The 27,337-nt window shown below is 34.3% G+C and overlaps 1 protein-coding gene and 2 pseudogenes across 3 annotated transcripts; 1 reads left to right on the forward strand and 2 right to left on the reverse strand.

The window, feature by feature from the left end:
- Positions 1-944: 944 nt before the first annotated feature.
- LOC107951692 (type I inositol polyphosphate 5-phosphatase 5) lies at positions 945-9,821 on the reverse strand. Of its 3 annotated transcripts, XM_041082090.1 has the most exons (11): positions 9,506-9,821; positions 9,320-9,413; positions 9,153-9,227; positions 3,280-3,370; positions 3,077-3,181; positions 2,455-2,828; positions 2,264-2,385; positions 1,976-2,169; positions 1,766-1,892; positions 1,337-1,485; positions 945-1,264 (listed from the first exon to the last, which is right to left on the reverse strand). In XM_041082090.1, exons 1-11 carry the CDS (start codon positions 9,584-9,586, stop codon positions 1,042-1,044), a joined length of 1,635 nt encoding a protein of 544 aa, XP_040938024.1. In that variant the 5' UTR covers positions 9,587-9,821; the 3' UTR covers positions 945-1,041. The 3 variants fall into 3 exon arrangements, with proteins under 3 accessions (XP_040938024.1, XP_040938021.1, XP_016742303.1); XM_041082087.1 differs by having other exon boundaries at positions 2,264-2,828; positions 9,506-9,820; XM_016886814.2 differs by having other exon boundaries at positions 1,766-1,874; positions 2,264-2,828; positions 9,506-9,817.
- Positions 9,822-12,348: 2,527 nt separating this feature from the next.
- Positions 12,349-13,718, forward strand: LOC107951690 (cinnamoyl-CoA reductase 1-like; annotated as a pseudogene).
- A 119-nt stretch (positions 13,719-13,837) lies between these two features.
- On the reverse strand, positions 13,838-17,652 carry LOC121210023 (2,3-bisphosphoglycerate-dependent phosphoglycerate mutase 1-like; annotated as a pseudogene).
- Between the last annotated feature and the right edge of the window lie 9,685 nt (positions 17,653-27,337).

Raw genomic sequence — 27,337 nt, forward strand, 5'->3', positions numbered from 1 at the left:
ATGATCGAAAGAGATATTAACATAATTTAAGGATTTCTACGGATTAATGTGCTAAGTAAAGAAATTGAGTAATTTAGAGTGGTAGTGACAAGTGAAATCTAGGTAGATTCTTCCCTAGATATTATTTCACTTCTTGGTTATTATTCGATTATTTTCGTGATTTGTTCTTTGTTGTATTCGTTAATTAATAAAATTAGTTAATTTTAGTTTTAATCAATCATTCGAATTATTCAGTTAAATAATAGAAAGACAACAATTATTAGTACTTTTAGTCTTTGTGGGACCTATATCTTTATTCACCGTAACTATACTATTAATTGATAGGTGCACTTGACTTAGTTAGATTTTTAGTTAATTTTGTGACACATCAAGTTTTTGGCTTCGTTACTGAAGATTAAAATATTAGAAAAACTTTATTTTTATTAATTTATAAATTTTTTATTTTAATTTCAATATTTTTGTTTTAAATTTAATTGTTACCTTCTAATTTTTATTTTGTTTGATTCTTACATGTTCTTTTGATTTATTACTAGAAGCAACTCATTAGAACCATTAATTTTTTATAATAAGATAAAAAAATTGCTCGTAAAAATCAGACAAATGTTAAGAAACAGATTAAGGTTAACAGATTTTAATAGACGATCAAGAGCAAAAAGGCATTACTGTGGAGATGGATAATAATCCTGGTAATCAACAATTTCCTCTATGTCATGCTTCTCAGACTATGTATGACTACTAAACCTACTCTGATTGAAGCTGAATCGAGTATTGTCAGACTAACTATTGCAGTAAAATTTTTTAAGATTAAGCTGAACACAAGTTTAATGGTGCAACAGTATAACAGTATGTTCAATTTGATGGGTTGCAAGAAGAAGATTTGAATGGGTTTTGTTTTTCCCTTTCCCCCTATGCTGTATTAGGAAGCTGCTTTACATCAATAGATGTATGTAATGTATGTATGTATGTATTTTAGAGGAAAACAAATACAAGTGAAAAACTTAATGATCTATAAATCAAAATAAGCAAATTGAAGGTTTTCAGTTAGTAATCATAGAAACTATGCCTTCGAGGTATACATGCGTCGTACTCGAATCTCCTGACACCACAGGAATAACCTTTCCTGAACCTGGTATCATGTTTCCTTTTTACTTGTACCTCGACAGAAAAGAGAGAAGAAACAGGTCTGTGATCAGAAAATCTTGTTTCTCCACGAATATAAGATAATTGCTCGATGCCAGAACCGCGCCATAGTATCCTATCACACCTGAAGAAACATATCAAGCTTATCCAAGGAATCCATGTATTTCCATTTAGCATTGTAAGAAGATGAAAATACCATGCAGGCGTTCGGCGTTTCTTCTTGGATTTGCCATTTTCTCCGGCGTATGAATCCGAATTTTGTGAATACTTGTAAGTAGGAGCAAAGAGTATCCGTCCCTCTTTGAAACCATCGAATACTCTCCCAGCTTCTCTCTCCATATTTAACTGCACTTAATGGAAAAGAACCGGTCAGTGGAGTTAACATCTTGAAAGTCGAAAGGAACTTAACAGTTCACTGTTATAATCCAGACATCATTTTCAAGGAAGCTAACATCTTGACAATGACAGGCCGACTTTTTGACTTTTTGTAGTTTCTTAAAGCAAAAGCAACTTGTTATTGACCTGTGCTCATGTTCATGCAAAGGGCTGACATTGTTATCTCAATTTTGTATGCAAATTTCTGATATTACTGTCTGTTGATCTTTAGAAGTAGAAAGTGATAAACCTGATCTTTCTCCAGAAGGGTGTCCCAGTTATTATCCTCCAACAGGCTCTTGGTTGTTTCATAGCTTAACGCTACCCGATAATTCAAATCCCCGAGCCATATTACTCGGCTGCAATATTCACAATTTCTAAATCAATGACATAGCAACATTTTCTTTTAAATAAAAAGGGTCAATGTTGTGTAGAAATGGTTATATCAAAGCAAACATACTCATGCTCAATAATTTTCTCTGGGGCTAAATGATTCGGAGTTTTGCAAACGATGGGAAACTGTATGCCTTTGAGGATCTCAGAAACATCAGCATTCCTCTTGATCTCATCGCCTTCTTTCTCACCAGAAGCTAAGTGACTGCACACGAAGCAAAAGCTCGTTTGGTGCAACGATATGCTTACCGCTATACATCCCTGCAAAACTGTGGTATTAATTCTCAAAACAAAATATTGCCAATCAGGTTTCCTGAAATGCAATCATTGATTAAAGCAACATTAATATGCTAACCTTGTTACCAAGGCGTTTCATTATTCCTCTTCCTACAGAGCATACTCTGACATGAGAAATGTACGGTACCAACTCCTTTCGAGCCCACACCGACAGGAACAGTCCAACCATCTGTTTGCTCGCTATAAGGCAGTAATTCATCTCCTCAATTGAACAAAGTGGGAACATATCAGAGAGCGAAACCAACTCACCGATATTATATCTCGAACCAAGGTCTAGTTCATTTGCTAAATCTTGAACCGTCTTTTTCCTTCGATTCTCCCCACTTGTGGAATCAGCAGGACAGTTGCAAGTCTTGAGAAGGCTACTCCCAGCCCTGAAATTCTTATTCAGGACTTTGAGCACAGGTTTGTCGAAAATATGAGCATTGGTCGGAGATTTCGACTCCTTGGAGACATTAGTATTGGAGTTTTTCAAATCATTGCCAGAGTCCGGAGTCGAATTACTAGAACTGTGATGTGGCTTGTTAAGTGCTTGGTTTATAAGGGCCAACCATTTTGCAGCAGGCTCATTGTCTTCACTTACTAGAATGTTTCCAGCATTGAGTGGAACAATTTCCTGAAACCTGGGAAATCAATATTCTAAGTAAAACATGCTTCAAAACAACTCATTACAGAAGCCAGAAAGATACATGAATTTGGAAACAAAGTCGAAAAAACTCATGACGAGTTAACACTTTCGTTCTTATCATCTTGCTAAAGCTATCTCCAGGTTAATTGAGCTTAAGCTATCGTGTTCGTGTGATAGTAACCAATGCTTAAACAGACCAGAAACTTAAGAATAAAAAAGAACACAATCCTGAGTCAACCATACCCACAAACATATATATCTGCAGAGTGCTCCATTAGCAAGAAATCTTCCAAGTTCATGTCACTGTTGGGTGTCCTCCCTCCCACATTCCAGGTTGCAACAAATATCCTGCAAGCTCAACAATGACATTTTCCTGCTGTAAGAAATAACATAGGCCTCATCAGATGCACCAAAAACAATTTCAAACCACAACACGGAATCCATACCGGAAATCTCGAATTTCAGTCATTGATGCCATGGAACACTCGAAATTCGAGAGATTCAGCCCTTCGAGCAGCCCACCACTTTCCTTTCTTTCTGAGAGTAGACAAGAATTAGCAACAGGATGTTCACTTTTTTTGTTTTCACTCTCCCAATTCTGGATTCTAATACCAACAAATTTGTCAATGATAAAGGCCATGAGGTCAACATCAGAACTGAAACTTACACTGGTTCATTTAAATCTTCCCACATGTAAGTAACTAATATCTGGCTTATAAATCAAACATTTTCCTGTTAGGTAAGCTACCAAAATTTTACACTTGATAAGAGCAACTTAAGTCTCTTTTGATGATGGGATACCTTGCTTTATACATATAATAAATGAAAGTTGTCATTGTTGCGCGGAAGCGTGTGAAAGAGTAAAATTATTGTACTGAAAAATCACACTAAGTTCAATTCCCAGGAAAGAGAGGTGGATCACGAGGATCGCTTACATACCAGATCTTTCCTAGCCAGAATATCCCTCTATCGTAATTTAATAGCACAATAAATCACTACAATGACACTTGCAAAATATGCAGAACAAAAATAAAGAACACTAGAATTTTAACGAGGTTCAGCAAATTTTGCCTACGTCCTCGGGCACTACCAAATATATTTCACTCCAAAAATACAAGTGAAAGTTTACAAATAGGGAGAGAGAACAATTGCCTTAAGTAGAGAATGGCAAGTGTGGGATGAAGAAAGTAAGAAATGGTTAGGCCTATTTATAGTTGAGGTTTAAGGATCAACTTGCAATGTCCCTATACAATTAGGGACCAAAATTGCAATTATCCCATGCCAACTAATCTTACTTTCTACTTTCGGTGCCTTTCGGTGCCAACTTTCTGCCACTATTCATCTTTGAAAAGTCAAAGATTGTAGGTATCCAATAATCTCCACCTTGAAGATTTGATTAGGATAATCTTATCTTCACACAATTCTTTCTACCTTTGACAACAATACTTGATAGTGCCTTCTTCAACTGTTAAACTTGCAGGATATTGATCAAGTTCAAACAATGTTCGAACTTGGTTGTTGTTACCACCTTGGTCATCATATCTACGGGATTATCTGCAGTCTTGATCTTCTGAAGACAAATTTTCCCCTCTTCAATAATTTCCCGCACAAAATGAAATCGTACGTCGATATGTTTTGTACGTGCATGATAGACTTGATTCTTTGCTAAATGAATAGCACTTTGACTATCACAATACACGTTAATATGCTCCTGAACCAACCCCAAGGTTTTAGCCATACCTTGTAACCAAATAGCCTCCTTTACAGCCTCTGTTACAGCCATGTATTCGGCTTCTGTGGTTGACAATGCAACTGTAGACTGTAGTGTAGACTTCCAACTTATTGGTCCTCCAGCAAGTGTAAACACATAACCGGTGGTTGATCTTCGCTTGTCCAAATCACCGGCATAGTCAGAATCAACGTACCCAATAACACATTTACCAAGTGTATTATCCTGCTTGAACAGTAATCCAACATCCACGGTCTTCTGAATATACCGTAGAATCCATTTCACAGCTTGCCAATGTCCTTTTCCAGGATTATGCATATACCTGCTCACTATACTAACTGCCTGTGAAATGTCGGGTCTTGTACACACCATTGCATACATCAAGCTACCCACTGCATTAGAATACGGAACTTGCAACATGTATTCTCGTTCCGTATTCGTCGAAGGAGATAGTTGTGCAGAAAGCTTGAAATGAGAAGCCAACGGGGTACTTACAGGTTTGGTCTGCTCGTTCATGCCAAACTGCTGTAGTACTTTCTTCAAATACTGCTTCTGAGACAAGCTAACTCTGCCATGAGCTCTATCTCTACATATTTCCATGCCGAGAATCTTTTTAGCTTCTCCTAGATCTTTCATCTCAAACTCGAGATTGAGTTGAGTCTTCAATCTTTCAATCTCAACTTTGCTCTTAGATGCTATTAGCATATCATCAACATATAAGAGCAAGTATATGAAAGTTCCTTCTTGTAGCTTCTGAAAATACACGCAATGATCAAATTTACTTCTTGTGTACCTTTGCCCTTTCATGAACTGATCAAATCGCTTGTACCACTGCCTCGGAGATTGCTTCAATCCATAAAGCGACTTTGTCAGTTTGCAAACCCAATTTTCTTTTCCAGCAACCTTGAATCCATCTGGCTGAGTCATATAGATTTCCTCTTCCAAATCACCGTGTAAAAACGCGGTCTTCACATCAAGCTGAACTAGTTCAAGATCATATTGCGCAACCAAGGCTAGCAAAATCCGAATAGACGAATGCTTCACAACTGGAGAAAACACTTCATTGTAGTCTATTCCTTCTTTCTGAGCGTAACCCTTTGCTACCAATCTAGCCTTGTATCGAATTTCATTTTTACCAGGAAATCCTTCCTTCTTTGCATATACCCATTTGCATCCAATTGCCTTCTTTCCCTTGGGCAGTCTCACCAACTCCCAAGTCCTATTTTTATGAAGAGACTGCATTTCTTCATTCATAGCTTGCTTCCACTTTACACCATCAGAGTTACTTATTGCTTCTGTGTAAGTGGAAGGAACATCATCATCTGCAATTGGAAGTGCATAGGCCACCATATCGTCAAAGCGAGCAGGCTTACGAATCTCTCTTCTTGGCCTCCTATATGCAATTGAATCTTGTTGCTGTAGAAGTTCTTGGGTCGAAACTTCTTCATCATTTGTTCTTTCAATATTAGCTGGATCATCATTAACCTTTTCAAACTCCACCTGCTGCAAAGTACTACTGGTTTTGTCATCCTTTTGTGAATCCTCGTTCTTCATCATGGTTGATTCATCAAAAGTTACATCTCTACTGAAAACAATCTTCCTTGTATCAGGACACCAGAGACGGTATCCTTTTACACCACCAGTTATACCCATGAATAATGCTTTCTTTGCTCTTGGGTCTAACTTAGATTCTTTTACATGATAATATGCAGTGGAACCAAAAACATGTAAAGAATCATAATCAGTAGCAGGTTTACCAGTCCACATCTCCATAGGAGTTTTTCCATTTATTGCAGCTGATGGCAATCGGTTAATTAGATGGCACGCATATGTAACTGCCTCAGCCCAAAATTCCTTGCCCAATCCAGCATTGGACAACATACATCGAACTTTCTCCAGTATAGTCCGATTCATGCGTTCTGCCACCCCATTCTGCTGTGGTGTATCTCGAACAGTGAAGTGTCGCACAATGCCCTCATCTTGACATACTTGTAGAAATGGATCATTTTTGTACTCAGTACCATTATCTGATCGAAGTCGTTTGACCTTTCGACCTGTCTGAGTCTCCACCATCTTCTTCCACTTCAGAAATGCATCCAAAACTTCATTTTTTCTTTTCATTAGATACACCCATACTTTTCTTGAATAATCATCAAGAAAAGTGACAAAATAGTGCATACCTCCCAAAGAAGCCACTTTGGTAGGTCCCCACACATCACTGTGAACATAGTCCAGAATTCCTTTCGTATTGTGAATTGCTGAACCAAATTTTACCCTCGTCTGCTTGCCCAGAACACAATGTTCACAGGATTCCAATTTGCAAGAATTTGCACCTTTCAACAAGCCTTGCTTCGCCAAAGTCTGCAAAGCTTTTTCACCAGCATGTCCCAATCGCCTATGCCATAACCTGGTAGCCCCTGAATCTGCATCTTTCGCAGAAGCTGTTGATGTTGATCCAATAACTGTACTTCCATTTAAATAGTACAAGTTATTTCTTCTAGTGCCTTTCATCACCGTCAATACCCCAGCTACTACCTTTAGTAATCCATCTCTCAAAGTGATTGTGAGCCCTTTAGATTCTAGGGCCCCTAATGAGATGAGATTTTTCTTCAAGCTGGGTACATAGCGAACATCTGTCAGAACTTGGATTGAGCCGTCATGGTTCTTCAATTTGATTGTACCTACACCCATTGTCTTACAGGCACTATCATTGCCCATAAAAACAACTCCACCTTCTAGTTCTTCAAGACTAGAAAACCAGTCCTTATTAGGACACATATGGTAAGTACATCCCGAATCCAATATCCACTCATCCGTTTGACATGCCATTGCCATGCCAACCAAGCTAAAGTCTGACTCCTCATCATGCTCCGCTACACATGCATTAGAAATAGACTTGCCCTTTTGTAACTTAGGACAATTCTTTTTCCAATGCCCTTTCTCACGACAAAAGGCACATTCATCTTTGGCGGGTCTCCCTTTGGACTTACCCCTTCTACCAGGTTTGCTGCTGTGTGAACGACCTCTTACTGTTAAGACTTCTGCAGTTGTATCTCTGTGATCTCTTTTATCTTTCTTTCGAGTCTCAGATCTATACAACGCACTACAGACTGCATCAAATGTGATTGAATCTTTCCCATGAAGCAATGTGGTGGTAAGATGATCATATTCATCAGGAAGGGAATTCAACAACAATAATGCCTTGTCTTCATCTTCAAATTTCTCATCCAAATTTAGCAAGTCTGCTAAAATTTTATTGAATGAGTTCACATGGTCATTCATCGACATACCGGGTGCATACGTGAACCGAAAAAGTTTCTTTTTCATATAAAGCCTATTTTCAAGACTTTTCGTTAGAAACTTTTCTTCCAATGTATCCCACAGCTTCTTCGCTGATGTCTCCCTCATGACGGAGTACTTCTGCTCTTTGGCCAAACATAGGCGGATTGTACCACACGCCTGTCTATTGATCTTGGCCCACTCCTTGTCATCCATCTTGTCAGGTTTTTCTTCAAGGGCTATATCCAGCTCTTGCTGACATAAGACATCCAGGATCTCACACTGCCACATACCAAAATTATTGGTACCGTCAAATTTCTCTACTTCAAATTTTGCATTTGTCACAGTAGTCCTTGCTGATGACGATGCTGCTGCCATTTTTCTCCTCAATCCCAACTACTGTATACGTGAACAGTACTGTATACGTGAATAGTGCCGTATACGTGAATAGTACTGTATACGTGAATAGTGCCGTATACGTGAATAGTGCCGTAAACGGTCGTATTCCCCAAGTACGAACCTGGCTCTGGTACCAATTGTTGCGCGGAAGCGTGTGAAAGAGTAAAATTATTGTACTGAAAAATCACACTAAGTTCAATTCCCAGGAAAGAGAGGTGGATCACGAGGATCGCTTACATACCAGATCTTTCCTAGCCAGAATATCCCTCTATCGTAATTTAATAGCACAATAAATCACTACAATGACACTTGCAAAATATGCAGAACAAAAATAAAGAACACTAGAATTTTAACGAGGTTCAGCAAATTTTGCCTACGTCCTCGGGCACTACCAAATATATTTCACTCCAAAAATACAAGTGAGTTTACAAATAGGGAGAGAGAACAATTGCCTTAAGTAGAGAATGGCAAGTGTGGGATGAAGAAAGTAAGAAATGGTTAGGCCTATTTATAGTTGAGGTTTAAGGATCAACTTGCAATGTCCCTATACAATTAGGGACCAAAATTGCAATTATCCCATGCCAACTAATCTTACTTTCTACTTTCGGTGCCTTTCGGTGCCAACTTTCTGCCACTATTCATCTTTGAAAAGTCAAAGATTGTAGGTATCCAATAGTCATGCACTATTATTATTTTCATTATCTATGTTGTTTATTTCTCTTAATGCACTCATGTCCGACACATTTTCAAACAATATAACCTTCACAAACTCTCCAAATACATGAAAAGAAAAAAACATAAAACCAAATGAATATACCCACGCTAATCACACAAACACGTATATATCAACATTTTCATAACCACATACTGAAAGGAAAATAGGGTTCATTGCACCTAATACACTAACCATACCCATGAAACTCCTCCTTATGTAAGAAGAGGCTTCTAAAAGGTCCTTGTTCCTTGATGCAATCTTCTTCTCCAAATCTATCAAACATATCCCACAAACGACTTAAGAAAAAAAAACAAAGGAAAATTAATAAAGTATTTTGAATTAATAGTCAGATAAGGGCTGATACCAGCAGAAATTGTATCACACTCTGACGATGCAAAATCATCGTCTGAGCCTCCTCTACCTCGTCTCTTAGAAGAAAAAATCTTTGGAATATTGAACTTGATGCCCAGCAAAATCAAACAAATCAAATCAAATAAAAATCAAACAAAATATAGGAACAATTGTTTTCCCAGGATCAAAGATCAAGTACCTTCTTTTTCTTGTCATTCTTAACGGAGTTGTCAGGAGAGGTGGCACCGCTACGATCATCCCCAAGTTGGCTTTCATTCATTAGGTTACTTATAAATTAAGTAAGAAAATAAATGTCAAAAATTTTCCCCAATATACTCTTAAATTAAACTGTCAAAATGACAATGATTCATAACAAAAACACAAAAACAAAATCTGGGTCTTCGAGTTTAATTCAAAACAAAAACTGGGTGTTTGAGTTTAAAATTTTTTTTCATATGATTTTCTTTAATTTTTGTTTTAGGAAACATAATGGAATGAAAACATTTTTGTGATGTGTTTCAAAAGGATGAGACATAAGCGCCAATTGTTTCGGAGTATAAGACTTATTATAAGAGGGTAAGCAAAGAAACCGTTGAGTTGCAGTTAAAAAAAAAAAAAGAAAAAAAATGTGTATATCTTTTGCTATATAACATTTGCTTTGTCTACGTAAATTCATAACACAACATCTTTAATTTTATCCATTCGATTCCCTTTTAATCTCTATATTTTAAAATAGTTCTAATTATAAATTATTTCTTTTAACTTTGAAAAGTTACAAAATAGTCATTTAATTATTTGAAAGTTTTCATTTAAGTCATTCAACTATTTGAAAGTTTTTATTTAAGTTTTTTTCTTTTTAAAGTTCGGCCAGCAAGCTTCAAATAATGATTTGACGATTGATATGATAGATCAATACTCATTGAGGAGTAGAAGAATATACGTTAGATTCAAGTCGATTTGATGGTCGGTGTTGGAGATTAGAGAATAAAGATGTTTAAATTTTAGTTTGCAAATTCGTAACATTCAAAGTTGTTTTATGAAAAAAAAACTTAATTGCAAAAGAGAACAAGAATGAGAGCTTTCTTTTGGTACAAATAGTGTGAACAGAGAAAGTCATATAACAACGGTTTTAACAGCTTAATGACTTAAATAAAAATTTTCAAATAGTTCAGTGATCATTTTATAACATTTTAAAGCTAAATAACCAAAACAAAAACTTACTAATAGTTTAGTAACCTCAAATGTAATTTACCCTATTAAATTTCCTACATCAATTTCCAAGAATAAAATGATTAAACTTAAAAGACATTGATGAAAGCCTAGGTTTTAGTATAGTTAGTATAATGGGTGAGGTCCCATAACTTCAACGTTTGGGTTTGAATTCCAGTATTTGTAATAATGATATATGGATTTTATTCGAGTTAATTCAGATTTTGTTTGGCTCTTTATCTATTGTACATTATATTGATTCTACATTATAATTAGTCAGACATAGAGAAGACAAAATTTGAACCGTTTCATAGATTTTGAATCGATTTGCTTCATATGAAATAGTTTTTTTTTTCTGAAAAGTGGTTATAGGGTGGGGAGGATTTTTTTTCTTTTAGATTGCGGGTATGGAGCGATTATAGTAATTGCTTGTTCCGCCTCGTCTTGCTTCACTATATAAAATTTTCATTTAATCTTGTATATATATAATTATTAAAAGAGTAAAAATGTAATAATGTATTATAAAATATTCATATATTTTATGTTTAAATTTTTTTCTGAAAAATTATGTTCAAATATTTACTTGACTCTACAAATATTAAAAATAAGTAACAAAAATTAAATTGAAATGGAGTGGGGTGAAGCGGGGATGGATGCATCCAACATTCATGGAGGTGGTAATGAATTTCAAGATTATACATTAATAGTGGAATGAGGAATGGAGCAAAGCCAATTATTGAATTTTATTATATACACTTTATTACTTCCATCAATAGCATATAATGACAACTGATAATTTTATTGATTGAGTTTGTGTCACAAGTTAACAACAAACCAACGTAAGATCGATGACAACATCATGATAAACTAAACAATTGTAGTACATTTAGCATTTTTAATCTGATGTATTTACATGTTTAAATTTCATTTTATTTACAATTGAATCTAATTTTTTTATTTATTGTACATATTGCATGTGTTATTATTAATTCGTTTTAAACTACGTTTCATTATTTATTTTGTATGTTGTTTTGAAACACACCACTGTGTATCCCGACATTAACAAAGTTAACATTTATTAATTTTTCCATCAATTCTTAGATGATTTGACAAAAAACGCAAATTTAAGTATTAAAAGAGACAAAAAATAAATAAATAACTAAAATAATTTTTTCTATAAAATTAAAAGGTCAAATAAATTATTATACCATTACAATGAATTCTCGTATTTTATAAAAGTTTCCAAATAAATTTTAAAAAGAAAAAGAAATTAAAATTAAAATTAAAAACATTTAGATATGAGTTATGAGTTATGAGTTATGAGTTAATCCAAGAAAAAGAACAATCAACTTAAAATTCAAATTCTTTAACTATACTTTTATTTTATAAAAGTGATTATTGGTAAAATATAATTATTTCTCAAATATCAAATTTATTTGTATTACTTCTCCCGCTCACATAATGTAATATTTATTTTGTTGGAAACTAGGCACTCTACTTCCATTGTCTTAAAATATTCACATAAATTATTAAAACTACAACTAAAATAATTTTAGCCTCTTATTAAGATTATTTAATTTGAATATTAAATATTTATTTTTCTTGAACGAAAAAATTTAACCGATTATTTCATTCAAATAATTTCAAATATATATAAAAAATGAAATAATTCGAATATTCAAATAATTTATTTTGATCTAATGAATATTTTCATTTTAAAAATTCTTATTATAATTGTCACCCATAATTATTTTGTAAAAAGTAATCACATATATATATATTAAAAATACATTAATTAGAGTTCGAGAGTTTATATGTAATTAAATCTAAAATCTTTTAATCAAAATTCAGGTTGAGAATGGCTGCTGCGGCAAACCCTAAAGAAGCTGTGTGCGTGACCGGAGCTAATGGATTTATAGGGTCATGGCTGGTCCGCACCCTCCTTGAAGACGGCTATACCCGGTCCACGCAGCGATTTACCCAGGCTCAGACCCCAACCATCTGTTGTCTCTCCCCGGCGCCACTTCCCGAGGCGTGGTGCTGCAGGTGTACGAGGCCGACGTCTTGGACTACCCAGCCGTCCTCAAAGCGGTGGAGGGCTGCCAGGGTGTATTCCACGTGGCCTCTCCTTGCAGTCTGGAAGATCCCAAAGACCCAGACAAGGAACTGGTGAGACCAGCGGTGCAGGGCACACTCAACGTACTCGAAGCCGCTAGATCAGCCAAGGTCAGACGGGTGGTGCTGACTTCCTCTATATCAGCCATGGTTCCAAACCCCAATTGGGACCCTCAAACCCAAGGACCCTTCAACAAATCATCCTGGACAGACCTGGAATACTGCAAGGCACGACATAAATGGTATCCAGTGTCAAAGACCCTAGCTGAGAAAGCGGCATGGGAATATGCAGAGAAACATGGACTTGATGTAGTGGCTATAAATCCAGCAACATGTTTAGGTCCTATGTTGCAACCCAACTTGAATGCAAGTTGCGCGGTGCTGCTACAATTGTTACAAGGCTCTAAAGATACCCAGGAGTACCACTGGTTAGGGGCAGTCCATGTTAAAGATGTTGCCAAAGCACAGATATTATTGTTCCAGTCACCTGTTGCTTCTTGTAGATATCTTTGCACTAATGGTATCTATCAGTTCTCTCAGTTTGCTCAAACTGTGTCCAAACTTTTCCCTCATTACCCTGTCCACAGGTTTTGTTTTATTTTGTTTTGTTTTCCCTCTTTAATTCTTTTTTACCTGTAATAGTGTTTTTTGCTAGTGTAGTAGTGCAAGTTTTAACATTGTTGAAACAACATTTGAACATTCAGGTTTGCAGAGGAAACGCAACCGGGGTTAGTTCCTTGCAAAGAGGCAGCCAAGCGATTAATTGATCTGGGTCTAGTTTTCACACCAGTTGAAGATGCTGTTCGTGAGACCGTGGACTCTTTGGTAACCAAAGGCTTCCTGAAATCGCACTAGCAGATGTTACAATCAGAAATTAGGAAACAAAACCTGTTATGATTTTTTTCTTTTTCCTTTGTTTTAAATTTTCTGTCTACGTAAAGTCTGAAGTAAAAAGGTGGACAAAGTTTGTTGACTGTTCTTTTAAATTATATATTTTATTTGGATAAAGCATTAAGAAGAGACGTGTTACCTTAATCACTTTGAGTCGACCAACAGTTCATGGAATGAAAAACATGAATCTTGCAGCTTTTTCAGACTTGAAAATTGTGCAATTTAAACTATAGATGCTTCCTTGCTTTAATGAACAGCTTATTATCTAATTAATTAACCTTGAACCTATGCACTTCAATTTGTTTTTTTCATAGTTCAAATAGAACAACCAGAAGGGCCATCGAGGCTCCTAGCACAAGGAGACTCGAGTCCTGTAGAGGTAAAGCCCCGAAAGGCGAGTGTGTCTAACAATCTTGAATAGAAAAAGATCATCATTGCTCGAGTCAGGCTTCCCTCTCTAATGGAAGCAAGGAAGAGACTTTGGCACAAACGCGACTGGTACAAACAAAAGCCATTGAGGCCACCAACTCAAGCTAAACAAGGCATTTACTCGAGTCTTATAGAGGCAATGCTCCAGAAGGCGAGTAAATCTAACAATCTAGATAATAAAAAAAATCATCATTGCTTGAATCAAGCCTCCTTGTCTAATGGAAGCAAGGAAGAGACTTTGACACAAACGTGAGATTCTGTACCTTGATGCAGTAAGTCTTTAAGCAGTCATTGCCTCCGGCAGTGGATGCGACTATTGACTTGAAACAATAGTAGTAACGAGATCCCAAAAGGCCTAACTCTTGAGGGGACTCGACAGACCAAATTCACCAAGGAATTAGTGAATTGAGTCCTGTACGGGACTCAAGTGCCACAACCCAACCGAGAGCCACAAAAAATTATTATTCTGACATGACCTTATCCTACCAAAAAAGTGGTTTGAGTCCAGAAATGGGACAAGGCCAGGGGTGGAATTGGGACCGGTGGCTGGCTATTCCATGGCCAAACAGCTGGTCACATTACAACACCAAAAACCTTAAAGACTAAAAAAACAACAGTCACTCAGGATCTCCTGCCAGAGATCCAAGCGAACCAATGGCTGAGGCGAAGAGACTGCTAGGCTGAGTGGCGCATGGAGGAAACTGCCAGTGATGGTTTGAAGCAATAGACGGATCAGTCAAGTCGAGGTTGGATGCAGCATTCACCTCTAATTGGATGGGGCTGGAAGCCAGAATAGTGACGACGACGATGCTCTAGAGATGAAACAGTAGGCCGCCAGCGAAGAACCAAACCAGAGAAGGCAACAACAAGGAAGTTGTGGAAGCTATAGGGCCAACCAAACATATAGGATTGAAGAGGAGAGAAAGAGCTTCGTCTACAGCCTTGGCCGGAAGACACAAAAGGCACCGGTGGCAGGGAGAGCAAAATGAGAGACTTCAACCATTCATGTGAAAGTTTTCATTAACAGCAAGCTTTAGCAACAAAGTTCATTTTTCGACGTGGAATAAGAAATGTTCATTACATTAGTATTCCATCATTCCTTTCAAAAGAAATCTTAGATTCAAAACAACCTTGGAAACGCCCAAAAGATACATTAATGATTCATTCATTTATTTATTTTACAGGAAAAAATATCTACCTTCACCATATGAATGTAATCTTCCCATTGTACCTCCAAAATACTCGAGAATGTAGATGTGCAACTGAGAAAACTCTACCAATTCGCATAAAGATCGGCAAGAGCTCTGTACATTGCAAGGAACCCTACTACTACTCGGCTGTTGGTTGTCTCCTGCAAAAGCGTAAAGCATATCAACATCTTAGAGCAATCTGATTGAACATTTCACATTGCAGATAGTTTAAAAGTACAAAAGTTTATGAAAGAACCAACATGAAACTTACCTTCCTGCATGTGTTACTGAAACAGTGCATCCAGTGTCTCCCTGTAAAAGGCAAGACTCTGCATGTAGCAAAATACAGCGATCTGTTAAGCTGCATTTTCTGAAAAGGGAACAGAAAAAAGCTAACTAACATGCAAGAATAAGTACTAAAATGTTCATTTTCCATGTGTCTGCATCGACGTTCCAAAATTATGGAAGTTGGAACCTGGTGGCTAAGTTCATATAGGTTTTAGATAGTGATAATTGATTGAGTTCGTACTTTGGAGTAGGCATAAACACCAGCCTCTTTAGATCCCACAGGACTTCCTCTTCTAAGAAATTCACCTTCTTTATATATGTATAGTAAGGGAATCCCAGTTGACAATTCTAAGCTAGTAACCTGTTTACTCATAAGAAACAGAGGTTATTAGCTCGTACAAAGTACAATACATATTCTATAAGAATATGAGTACTACAAAATATTGTCTTTGCTACCTCCTGTGTAGCTAATTTGTCAAGATACATGATAATAGACTTCAGGGAATTCGCATGTGAAGCAACCATCACATGTTTTCAGGATCAAAGTTGGGGTTCAATCTGCAATGAAAATCTTACTAGTTAATTGGATTCTACATGTTAAGCTGTTTTAAACCTTCAACATAATAAGAAAGAACATTAGCCTTAAACCAGGGTGGTGCACTTACATGTTCTCTAAAATAGGCTACAGCTCTTTGAGAACACATTTTCAAGCTCTCGCCATTGGCTGGAGGACTATCGCAACTTCGTCGCCACTCATGAACTTTCTCTTTTCCGTATCTTTCAGCCGTTTCCAGCTTGTTATGGCCCTGTAACTCCCCATACTTAAAGAGTAAAAAAGCTTGTTTCAAGATCAAGCTCAACCAAGAAAATAGTAAAGCTAAGAAAACCAGAGAAAAATGAAATTTAATGTACATTCTTTCATTCAACTCCCAAGCTGTTATAACTGGAATAGATTGCCTTTTAGTCTCTTCACTGAAAACCTGACTCCATTCTTTTGCCCGATCACTTTCCTTGCGTATTATGATAGGTACCTGAGAAACATACATGGAACTAAAGGAATCTCTATGTTGCAAGCAATTTGACAGCATGACCAAAAGAAAATCAAGACAAGTTATATTACTGCTGCTTTGAAATTCAATTGAAGTTTAATATCTTCAAGTACATTGCATTGAGAAGAAAAAAATATTTTACATAATTAGAAAAGAAAATCGGAACATTGTTTTGGATTGACCTTTTTATGGCGGTGTTTGTCATGACAAGCATAGCTGTCATCTGTAGACGAATCAATAACGACGTATAAATCATGTCTACAGGTATATTGCTTATTCTCCTGCAAGCTTCGACAGCTTCCTCTATGCCTTTCTTGGCTAATGGCACATCGACACAACCAGTGAACAAATTGTTTTCGTTCCATAGAGAATCACTGTGTCGAATTAGTATCAAAGCAGATCCCACCAGAACAAAACTTACAAACAACACATATCCTCGTCTCCTAACAGAGGGCAACATATATATACATATATAATTGGTTCAGGATAAGATGAACTCACCTGATGTATTGTTTTTGTAATCATTTGTATTTTGTGAGAAAGATGAAACAAGATCCATCAGTGGTGACTGAGAAGACAATGCATGAACACCATGTAACTTTGATTGGCCATAGATAAAACTCCCTCCAACATCAACTACAAAGGCCTTTGCGATAATCTTTAATGGATACTTCCCGAGTTTCTTACAAGTGCTCCATTCATTACCACTGGAATTCAGCTGAATTGTTGCTATTGATTTGTGGAACATGGCAGTAGCCATTCTGATAGTCCAATATAACCTATCTCACCATCAGCACATTAATATTACTACTTACAAGATATACACCCAAGGAGCAGATAATTCAGCAGAACAGGATATGTTTAATAAACATGAAAATTAGAGGAATAAACAAGACATGGCATCAACACTATTGACATGACTAGTTTAATAATATATCATATTAATATTCAACAGTACTGTCACGTAACTTCCAAAAAAAGAAAACAAAAACCAGGACTGTCATGTAATGTCAAGCTTCCTTTTAAAAGACAAAACCCACAGAGATTCTGGGAATACAGGTATAATTTTCTTTTGACATTTTTTTCCCATCAGATAAAATTTATAACGTATAAAAAAGAATGAAAATAAATTAATCAAAGCAAAGCCATTGCAAAGCTGAAAAAAAGGGAAAGTAAAAGAGAAGTGTAACATACTTGAGAGGCCAAATGGGTATGAATAGAAATTGACAAAATAAAATTAGAGAATTCAGGCGAAGGAAGTGACAGTATAAATATAGCGGGCCAAAAACGAGAGGAAGAGAAAGTGGCGCAAGAGTCTCATTTTAAGGGTTAATTCGATTTTTGCCCCCTAAATTTGTTAACTATGTTCACTTTTATGTCAATATTTTTCTTAATCCACTTTGGTATCTAAATTCGATAACTAAGTCTATTTTGATATTTGAACTTGGAAAAATAGAAAAGTTTGATGAGGTGATACTCTTAGATTATACCATGTCATTAGATTTACATTTTTTTAGGTGATGACTTTGTACAATTCTAAAATATCATGTCATTAAACTTCTACATTTTCAAGTTTGAAGATCAAAATAGAACAATTGTCAAGTCTGGGTACTAAAATGGACCAAAAAAGTAAGGTTAATATACTATTGGTATCTAAGTTGGGCTTTAATGTTCAATTTGGTACTTGAGTTTTTTTCCTAATTTGGTACTTAAGTTTAGCTTCAATGTTCACTTTGGGACCTGAATTTTTTCAACTTGATACTTGAGGTTTGTGTACTTAAGTTTGAGTTTAACATTCAATTTGGTACCTAAGCTTTTTCTTTCTCCCAATTAAGTACTTATTTTTTTACTAGAGCACACATGTCAAATATTCATTGGGTCACATAGTGTCGTTTGGTATGTATACCAAATTAAATCTTGAAGTCAAACTCAAGTATCTAACTGGGGCCGAAAAACTTAGGTGCCAAATGATACATATTCCAAAAAATATATAAATATAAAAATAAATCTAGTTGTCAAGTTCATAAACCAAAAAATATATTAACCCTACATTGTAATATAAATTTTAATGTTGTAGTTATTTAATTAAAAAAAAGTTATAGAATTATTTGTTGTTTTAAATGATCTTCCTTTTAGAAGAGTGTTTCACCAGGTTAACTTATGATATTAAGTAAAAGAGTTTATAAGTAAAATAGATATAGATTGTAGTTTAAAAATTATTTATGTATTGACATTATATTCAAATTATCAAATAAAAGTTTATATTATTCAGATTAAATTATGGCATACATAATATATTTCTTAAAAAAACATATAAAGTTATTATTAAAGTGATAAAGTTGATGGTTTAGAAACCATAAATACCATTGTGTACCACAAAATCTAAACCAACTAATATCGATTTGGAAGCAAAAGTCATGGATTAATGGTAACAATGTTGCTGAGTTGCAAGCGCAAAGTTGATGGATTGATTCTAAGTTCTAACTTCAGCTAATCTTACGCTCTGAGCCCTAAATATGACCGAAAAATAGATAATAATGTATGTTAGGATACAATTCATTATTTTTACTCATTAAATATAAAATTCAACTTATAATCATAGTTAAACATGTAGACAGGAGGAAAGCCAAATTCCTTTATAAAAATGATATCGGATTTATTATTACTTTTAAAGGTCACTTAAAAAATAAAATAAAATAAAATAAATTAATTACCCCCATCAATTAAGACATTGGACATTAAAAATTCATGAATTAAGTCTTTTTATTATGCTAGCCATTGTCATTATGAATTCCAACCCATAACCATGTGATTAAAATTTTTATGCTACACTATTGTGCTTAACAAATTATACATTATGTCTCATTTTATTTATATGTTGGATCATAATAATGTGTTTTTTTGTTAGCTCGATGGAATAAACTGAAGATCTCAAGAAGGGTGAATTGGCCTTTAAAAATATTGGTGAAAGCAAAGACAAAAAAATGAAACAATTAACACAAAGAATTTAGAGTGGTTCGGTTCCAATTACCTATTCCACTACCTTAGCTTTCCACCACTAAGGATTTTCTTAAGTTCACTAATTTGTTCAACCTTTGAGGACAATGTTCAACCTTACTACTCCTTAAGATTTCTACCCCAAATCTTAAGTTACAAACCCTCTCAAAGAGATTCAAATAAGCAAACAAAGAAACAATCCTTACAAGATTAAGTTGTTTGCAAAATGAAGCTCAAATACAATAAATACACTTGAGAAAGAGAATAGAGATAAAACTCACAAGTGTATGGAAGAAGAATGTGAAAGTATTAAGCTCCAAGATTGTTTGATTGATGACTTTTGCTTGAAAGTGTTTTTCTTGATGTTGTAAGTCTTTGGAGGATGGTATTTATACCCCTTAATAGATTTCCAACCGTTGAGGTTGTTTGGTGTAGTGAATATGGTCATTGGAGATGTAAAACCAGAGCATTTATTTCGCCTGCAACTGCGATTATCGATACCAAAGAAAAGGGTATCAATAATTTTTGTAATAAATGTTGATTCAGTGACCGTTGGGATTTATTAATCGATACTAAAAAATATTTTATCAAATCTTTTTGAAATAGATATCGATACCGAATTGATACTTTGTAGGGTTTATAAGAAACAAAATGCTATTTTGATGTTGTTTTTAAAAATGTATCAATTATTTTCAAAAAGTATTGATACCAGAAAAATAGTATCAATAATTTTTAGGGTTCCTGAAAATAGAATGCATGTTTGGTCTCGATTTTTCTAAGGGTATCGATAATTCCTAAAATATCAATACTTGACCAAATGGTATCGATACTTTTTGGCATGGAGCAATTCAGACTTGTTTGAAAATCATTTTTGATGTGTTAAAATGATTTTAACTTGATTGGAATCATTTTAACTTGGTTAAAATCATTTTCGCTTGGTTTTAAAATTGTTTCAAAATTTTCTAGGAGTTTAATAATGCTTGGTTGAACAATCTCTCCCTTTTTGATATAACAAAACATTTGGTAAATTTATTTTTGAATAATTGCTCTCCCTTAATAAAAAAAATTAAAAATTTTAGGCCAAAATAAAATTTTTCATTCAAGTTGACATTCATTTTTACTTTAAGAAAAATATGTCACAAAAATTTGCTTTTAGTTATTATCAAAGAATAATAAATTAATTTACCTTAATTTACCTTTTCTTCTCTCCCTTTTTTTTATATAAAAAATCAAATAAAGCTAAAGGAGAAAAGAAGTTAGTTAATCACAAGAGAGAGATAAAATTGAATGAGCAATGAACTGAAGGAAAATTGTATCTCAAAATACAAAGAAAGCGATAAAATGCAATAAAAACAATGACATAGGCATAAACATAGAAATGAAGGTGCAAATGCTATGAAAATGAAACGTATGTCCTAGAGCTACTCTAATCATCATGAGGAGGGGAGAAAATAGGTGTCGAAGGAAAACATGCAAGGAGAGACGTCATTTGAGACTTTAAAGTAGATAGCTTAAAGTTAATGTCTTCCCTATGGGATCGAACCTCTTGTTGAAGACCTTGAACATCATTGCTCAAGGAATTGATAGCATCAAGTATGGCACTATTAACCTCGGAAGAGGATTGAGTAGCATGTGAAGAAGAAGTCGGTGGAAGAGCAGGCTTGGGTGTCAGAACATCTTCAAAAGCAGCGTCGATGTCGTCATCTTCATTATCTGTCGGATGATCGCTCTTAATTCACGTACCGGTGTTGGCATCAAAATGATATCTTGCATAATGAATACCCCCATAACTAATTGGTTAGTTTGAGGTAACAAGGGTGTCTCCATGGGTATTAATACCTAATTGCCTAAAAAGGTATGAAAAATAAGTGCCATGAGGAAGAGTGACATTTGTATTCAGCCTCCTTCCAATATCTTTATTAATGTCATTAAACATTATTAGAGCAAGGCCGGGACGCCTATTGAGCCACCAATAATCGGTGTTTCGAAGCTTGGCATGCTTTTTGATAGGTCTAAAGTTCCAAGTGAGAATTAAATGGAGGAAATGACCATGAAGATTAAGTTTGGATGTTGATCCAGACTGAATAAAAAGTGCGAGATTAAAATGACATTTTTCATCAGAGTTACTTCCAGGAGGCAAATGAAGATAATTGCCAAAATTTTCGACAATAAGGCGTATAGAGGTTTTCATTAAAAATAAAGTGATGGCTAAAACGGTATCGTCGGACTCATCATGTTCGAGTTTGACATTTAAAAAGAAAGCACAAAAAAGATTAAGGTAAGTCGGCGAAGAAATATTTAAAAATCCCATCCAAAAAAGATTAAGGTAAGTCGGCGAAGAAATATTTAAAAATCCCATCCAACCCTAATTTTGTAAAATAGGGAAATGAACAAAATTAATAGCCTCTAACATGGCTAAATCCACTTTCCTAGACTCTCAAACCCAATTTGAAGCAAAATGTGAGTTAAAACGATATAAAGAGTTTGAGTTTTGAAAACATTCGTTAAAGGACGACTCCAACTCACTAGATGTATGAGAAGATGATGTATCGATTCTAGGTCTTTTCATAGGGGCCATACTAGCTAAAAAGACACATAGAAGCACTAAAACTCAATGGAAAACGCTTCAGGGAATTTTAACAAACACTTGATGGGCAAGGGTTTGAGGTAAAAAAGTTAAGAAAACCTTTAAAAATAGGCGACCTCCTACAATAAAACACGATATTTGGAGTCTAAAACAACTCAATAATCCATCAAAAAGCACCATTTCAACCTACATTTTATAAAATTAACAAATTGAAAATGTTAAATTTTTACCTCAAAAGTGTTGAAATAGGCAAAATCTTCAAATAATGTTGAACAAATATTGAGGAAATGAGGTTTGAAGATGTTAAAAGACCAAGATTTGTCAAAAAAAATGAAGAAATATAAAAAAAATTGGAGAGGATTTGAGAGGATTTCGGTGGGGGGAAAATTTTAGGTTTTGAATGTGTTAGAAAACTAGTGCAGGTACCTAAAACAGCTTGTGGTATCAATATTTTTCACGAGTATCGATATTTTTATAAAAGTATCGATATTTTCAAAATGATATCGATACCAATTTGCGATTCTGTTTTCCAAGTGCAGTGAAATTTGTAAAATCAAGAGTTTTGAGTTTTTAAAAGTTCTAAGAGTCCTAAAATGACTTTAAAGACATCCCTACATATTTCATATGCATGAAAGTACAATATGCAAGAATAACGCATATAATTTATAATTCAATGAGTGCAAAAACAACATAAAAGCAATTTAAGCTAGATAAATAAGGTTAAAATAGATCAACTTCTCTTATAAAACTCCCCTTATCTTTTTGCATATAATAACCATGAATATCATACTTATCAAGCTTTTTGCAAAAAATAAAAATAAAATAATGTATATGGAGAAAAAAAAATTAATACAAAGTCAAGGCAAGGTGGTCAAACTAATTCTCTCCTAAGTGTCCAGAATCTTTCATTATCTAAAGGTTTTGTAAAAATATCAGCTAATTGATTTAAGGTGTCTACATATTCTAGAACAATTTCACTGTTTTGGACATGATCTCCAATGAAATGATGTCTAATTTCAATGTGTTTAGTTCTAAAATGTTGGATGAGATTTTTAATAAGACAAATAGCACTAGTATTGTCACACTTGATAGGAACGGTATCTATATAAATTTCATAGTCCTTAAGTTCTTGGTTTATCCATAAAACTTGAGCACAACAACTACCGGCAAAAATATATTCCGCTTCGATGGTGGACAATACAACACTATTTTGTTTCTTTGGAAACCATGAAATTAGCATGTTGCCTAAAAATTGACAAGTACTGAAGATGCTTTTCCTATCTAATTTGTAACCTCCAAAATCTGCATTCTAGAAAGCATGCAAGCTAAAGGATGAGTCTCTAGAATACCAAATACCTAAATTTGAAGTGTCTCTAAGGTATCTAAAGATTCTTTTCAGGGCTTGTAAATGTGATCCCTTAGGACAAAATTGATATTTAACACACAAGCATACACTAAACATAATGTCGAGTCTACTTGCGGTAAGGTAAAGCAAAGAACCAATCAAATGACCTATATAATTTTAAATCAACACATTTATCTTTATCATCTTTATCAAGCTTTGTAGAAAGGCTTATAGAAGTAGCTTGCAGTTTGAGAGTGTCCATCCCAAACTTCTTGAGCATTTCCTTTTTGTATTTAGCTTGATTTATAAAGATGTCACCCTTTCTTTGCTTGATTTGGAGTCCTAAAAAGAAATTTAGTTCTTCCATCATGCTCATCTCAAATTCACCTTGCACTAGCTTAGAAAATTCTTAACAAAGAATATTATTAGTAGAACCAAAAATAAAATCATCAACATAAATGTGAACTACCAATAGATCTGTCTTTTCTTTTAATAAAAAGTGTTGTGTCAACATTCCCTTTATAAAAAAAATTTAATAAGAAAATTTGATAATATTTCATAGGAAGCTCTAGGAGCTTATTTCAAACCATATAAAGCTTTTAAAAGTTTGAAAACATGATTTGGAAATTTTGGATCTTCAAAATTAGGTGGTTGTTCAATATACACTTCTTTATTTATAAAACCATTTAGAAAAGTACTTTTTACTTCCATTTGATATAATTTGAAATCATTAAAGCATGCAAAAGCTAAAAGCATTCTACTGGCTTCCATCCTAGCTACGGGAGCATAAGTTTCATCATAATCTATTCCTTCCTCTTAAGTGTAACCTTGAGCAACAAGTCTAGCCTTGTTCCTCACTATGTTACCACTCTCATCTAGCTTGTTCCTAAAAACCCATTTAGTACCTATAGTAGATTTATCACTAGGTTTATTAACTAGGGTCCATAATTTGCTTCTCTCGAATTGATTTAACTCTTCTTGCATGACCAATATCCAATTGATGGTCGCTAAACTAATTAAAAATTTCGACTAAGGCAAACGCACCTATCGAACAGTAGTATAGTTATGGTGAGACCGGATATATCGTATCCATAAGGACTAAAAGTACTAGTAATTACTATCTTTTTATTATCTAGCCTAAAAATTAAAGGGATGTTTTTAAACTAAGAATAACTATCTAATTAACTAAGAACATGACAGAGATAAAAGTTGGAAAATACTTTTGGAAAACTAATGGAGAAGACAATACCCAAGGAAGAATCCACCTAGACTTCAATTACTACTTCTAAACTAGACAATTTATTCACTTGACTTAATCCGTAGAAATCCCTAGTTTATGTTAATATCTCTCTCGAGACTAAAAACAACTGACTCTAGGTTGATTAATTGAAATCTCTTTCTAATTAAAACCCCTATTGTCGCATTAACTCTATCTATGGATTCCCTTATTAGATTTGACTCTAATCTGACAGATTTATGTCGTCCTATGTCTAGGATTGCATTCAACTCTGCTTAATTATGCTAGATCTACTATTAAACAGGGACTTTTGCTCCACTAAATAAGCACATCAGACTTGAATTAATATCCTGAAATATTAAAACAATAATTAAGAACATATAATTAAGAATAAGAACAAGTATTTATCATATAATTCAAATAGTAATGAGATCTGTCTTAGGTTTCATCTCTCTTAGGTATTTAGGGAGTTTAGTTCATAATGACAGGGGAAAACATCTCAAAATTGGGAAAACAAAAAAACGTAAAGAAACCCAAAGAACTTCTAAGGAAATTGAATGGAGATCTTCAGTCTTGAAGTAAATCCTACGTCCGAGCTGATTTTGATGGCTATTTTCAAGTATCCTCTGCCTTCTATTCTGCCTGTCCTCTTTTGATCCTCTTCTAGGGTGTTTATATAGACTTTGGAAAGCCTAAAATAGCCCAAAATTAGCCTTTTCTGAATAGAATTAGACTTGGGCTCGACAGGGACACGCCCGTATGAGGGTGCTCAGGCCATGTAAAATTCTGAGTTGGTTTAAGTCAACACAGCCACAACATACGGGCGTGTGGCCTGCCCGTGTGTCTAACATGGGCATGTGGATTACTGAAATCAACCTATTTTGTCCGTTTTTGGCTCGTTTCTTGCTCTTTTCACTTTCCTATGCTCTCCTGAATATAAAACATGAAATTAAAAGATTAAGAGCATCGAATTCAATAAAACTAATGATAAATCATCCATAAATATGCCAAGCATGGGATAAAAATATGTATATATTATGGTTTACCAAATATCCCCACACTTAAGCATTTGCTTATCCTCAAGCAAAATCCTCAACTCACAATTAAAATAAATTCTTCTCAACTTATAATTCTCATCAATAATGTTTTGAAGTAATCCACAAGTAACCATACATTAAGAGTCATCAAATTTTCAAACAATCCAATTTGAGCATTTTATCACGAAAACATAGGTTTTTCCCTTTATCTAAGCACTTACCTTTAATTCAAAATCACACAAAGTTGGCACCCTCACTAAAGATTCGCTCAAATCACTCAAGGTGTTTAAGGTTAAAAAATAAACGCTCAATTAGTCAAACATGAAAAGTTATTACCATAGGCTTGCATGAAAATTAAATCTCCACCACTTTAAATGAGATGATACACAAATCAAAAGGTTTTTAATAAGGTTGTAATGGGGCTTGGGTTAAAGATGTGGATAAAGGCTGAAAAAGAAGGTTAGAATCAAGATTAAATTGATAAATTACCTAGCTAGAAACACTAACACTAAATAATTACATCAATCGAATTTATTAAAGAGAAACATGAGCTTCTTCTCAGAATATGGAATTAAATACTTAGCTCATAACAAAGAACTAATAAGAATCAACATATATATATACATTTATTATTGTTATTATTTTTTTTAAGAATAAGAACAAGTCAAATATTTAGAACTAATAATTGAATAGGAAAACATAGCAAGGCAATTATTCAAATCAAATCTCGACAAAATGAGGATCAAATTAAATAGGGAAAATTCTCAAGGAATCAAAAAGAGGTTAATGGGTTAATGTTAAGGGTGAATTAAGAGGGAGGTTTTAAGCTCAAGGGGGTTCACTAAGAGTTAATTATGAAGGTAGGCCTTTTAGGGAGTGAGTGGGTTAAAACCTAATGCCTTTATCATCTCAGTATATCAAATCAAAGGTGTGGTCTCGACATGTATAATCGAAGCAAGTTCTAGAATAAAAAATATTGACATACTCATAAGCAATAATAGAAGTGAGCAAGAAGGGATATATGCTCTAAAGGCTCAAAATCGCACAAAAATTATGGCTTTTGATGTCAATCTTGTGAATTTCAAATGTCAAGATAATACTTAAATTTGGGGAAACAACCTAAAAAATTTTAATTCTCAAAAATCAACTTATCATGCTTGATTCTCTAATGTCTTAAATTTTAAACAATCAATGCACGATTACCTATGATTTAATACAAAATATATAAATAAAAATAATAAGTCAATCAAAATTCATTCTAATAGTAATATGAGAAAATTACTTAAAAACGAGATAGAAATTCAGGGATTTTTTATAATCATATAAATAAACTCCCCACACTTAAGATGTACATTATCCTCAATGTACAAAGATAAATAATAACAATATAAGCATAATATCAGAAGAGAGGGAGAGAAGCGAAACAGCCCTGAATTTTTGAATGAAATCCTTAGAATAGCGAAAGCTAGAATTGTAGATAAGGCCAATGAAAGGCATGATTTTGAGTTACTAATAAGAAAATAAACAACTGTGGAAGAGAATTAAAGGGTTACTAGATAATAACCACAAAGATAAACATAAAATATAAAACATAAGTCATCAAAAATAAATAAAAGAAAATTAAAATTAAAATTAATAATAATAAAAAAATGGACTC

Source organism: Gossypium hirsutum, chromosome A02, assembly GCF_007990345.1.
Source record: "Gossypium hirsutum isolate 1008001.06 chromosome A02, Gossypium_hirsutum_v2.1, whole genome shotgun sequence".
Taxonomy (NCBI): Eukaryota; Viridiplantae; Streptophyta; class Magnoliopsida; order Malvales; family Malvaceae; genus Gossypium; species Gossypium hirsutum.

What these genes read in the sequence shown, in the direction of transcription:
- LOC107951692 (XM_041082087.1), bottom strand. Translation starts at nt 9,586, where the DNA reads ATGAATGAAAGCCAACTTGGGGATGATCGTAGCGGTGCCACCTCTCCT. An exon ending in AGAATGACAAGAAAAAGAAG is followed by an intron (nt 9,414 to 9,505) that starts GTACTTGATCTT and finishes CTGGGCATCAAG; the next exon opens with TTCAATATTCCAAAGATTTT. An exon ending in GTGTGATACAATTTCTGCTG is followed by an intron (nt 9,228 to 9,319) that starts GTATCAGCCCTT and finishes TATGTTTGATAG; the next exon opens with ATTTGGAGAAGAAGATTGCA.